This window comes from Bactrocera latifrons, unplaced genomic scaffold, assembly GCF_001853355.1.
Source record: "Bactrocera latifrons isolate USDA-ARS-PBARC rearing strain unplaced genomic scaffold, ASM185335v1 scaffold_117, whole genome shotgun sequence".
NCBI lineage: Eukaryota > Metazoa > Arthropoda > Insecta > Diptera > Tephritidae > Bactrocera > Bactrocera latifrons.
In genome coordinates, this window is record NW_017534597.1 from 959,237 (window position 1) to 961,032 (window position 1,796).

The 1,796-nt window shown below is 38.3% G+C and overlaps 1 protein-coding gene across 1 annotated transcript in view; it reads right to left on the bottom strand.

Annotated features, from left to right (window-relative positions):
• Positions 1 to 1,564: 1,564 nt before the first annotated feature.
• The window catches only part of LOC108977824 (sorbitol dehydrogenase-like), an 8,166-nt gene continuing 7,934 nt past the window's right edge, over positions 1,565 to 1,796 (bottom strand). Inside the window, exon 5 of the mRNA XM_018947750.1 lies at positions 1,565 to 1,788. Coding sequence (XP_018803295.1) covers positions 1,608 to 1,788 — 181 coding nt within the window. The 3' untranslated portion in view covers positions 1,565 to 1,607. The remainder of the gene's footprint in view (positions 1,789 to 1,796) is intronic.

Below are 1,796 nucleotides of genomic sequence, written 5' to 3' on the forward strand. Positions count from 1 at the left end.
ATAATACTCTCTTTAGCAACTTTGTTGCGAGAGTATAAAAACACTTAGAAAGGAGGCAGTCTTTATTCACGTAACACCACGAAAGCTAGAAGTACGTGGTTCTAAAARTGCGTCTATATATAGACGAAGCCTTCTGCGAGCAAAGAAATAAATTAATTGATGTGGCTTGATGCTGAAGAAAAACCTGGTGCRCGATTAAGTCGATGAGCCGGTTGTAGCGATTGTTTCCACTGTTTTTGGAGAAAATCCAATTACTACAGTTGGCAGATAATATTGAGTTAAAACAAAAAAGTTCTCCTGGTAYAACGCTGGTATGGATGTAGCTGACAGAATGGACCCAAATGTTAATGCTTATCGGATTAGAGACAGAGGAAAAATGGTGGTTTTCAATTTTACGTGATTTGTCGATGTTTCTATTTAAAATGCTTGGTWGCTTTATCGTAAACCTGGCTCAACGCTTTCTCAACTTCAGCTTCAGCAAGCTAAAGCAGAACATTATTGTACTCGCTGGGTGTACCAAAACCGCCCAGTGGATTTCGAAACACAAAAACTCAAGAAGAAGTTCATTCACTTCATTTCTGTCATACCATATACCAATCGATAATTAAATACGCCAGAGACACAACTAAGGTCTCATGCAGTCATGCAATCTTCTTTAGAAATATTAGAAAGATCCCACCGGTTTTTCAAGAAGACTGTTTCTTATTATAACTTCTTAGTTAGCTTCAAAAGTCACATTGTTTAGTATATTAAATCTTCAGACAGCAACAATGTTCCATTTGTACACTGTGGTTCTATACAAGTTCTAGTAGCTAAAAAAATTGCAACAGAGTTGATTACTAGTAATCACACAGGTTCGGCATTCTTATCGTATACGTGTGTATGTTTTTTTATACTTTTTTTTTTAACACATACACATTTCTTTAAATTTTTATTACTGTCGATAATCTGTTGACGTATTTTTTGACTTTYACTGACCTATAGTACCGCTTGATATATTTACATACATAGGTGAGACAAAATGCAGATCTCAAACTTGATCTATAACAATAAAGCTCATAAATGACAGCGCGTAGTTACAACCGCAATATTTCCTATTGGAATGGAATGAAGCGTTAAGTTATAGGAATTTGTCCCATAAATACTAACGGGTTTTTCAATAGGCATGTACTTCATGATTCACTCTTGCAACCCGGAAAAATTACGGTTTTGGTGGTTTATGGGGCGGCGGCGTCATTGGGCCGTACTTCTTCCGTGATGATGAAGACAGACACGTTATTGTGAATGGGATCGCCTTGGACAATATGTGCTCCCAACAAGACGGCGCCACAAGCCACACAGCGAATGTCACAATCGATTTATTGTAGACCAAGTTTGGTGAAGGTGTTATCTCACGAAATGGCGCAGTCAATTGGCCGCTTCCAACAACCGATTTGACGCCATTAGCCTATTTCCTGTGGGGCTTCCTACTTTGGCTAATAAAGGTCCATCGTTAATATAAATTTTGCAGCCGTAGGTAAAATAAAATTTTACGTAGCGAATTTTTAGACTTARAACGCAATTATTTTCGATTTCTTATAGTACCATATATCTTACTTTATTGAAGTTCACTTAGATTTATTATTTGTGTCTCGGGGTTGCACGTGTATCATGACTTTGATGGCGCCACCGTGTCCATGACGTGCAGTTTCGAAAGCCTTTGCCGTCTCTGTGATGTCGAAGTGGTGAGTAATCAAGCGTTTTACATTCACCTTACCGGACGCAACCAAAGCCAATGCAGCCGGATAGCTAATAAC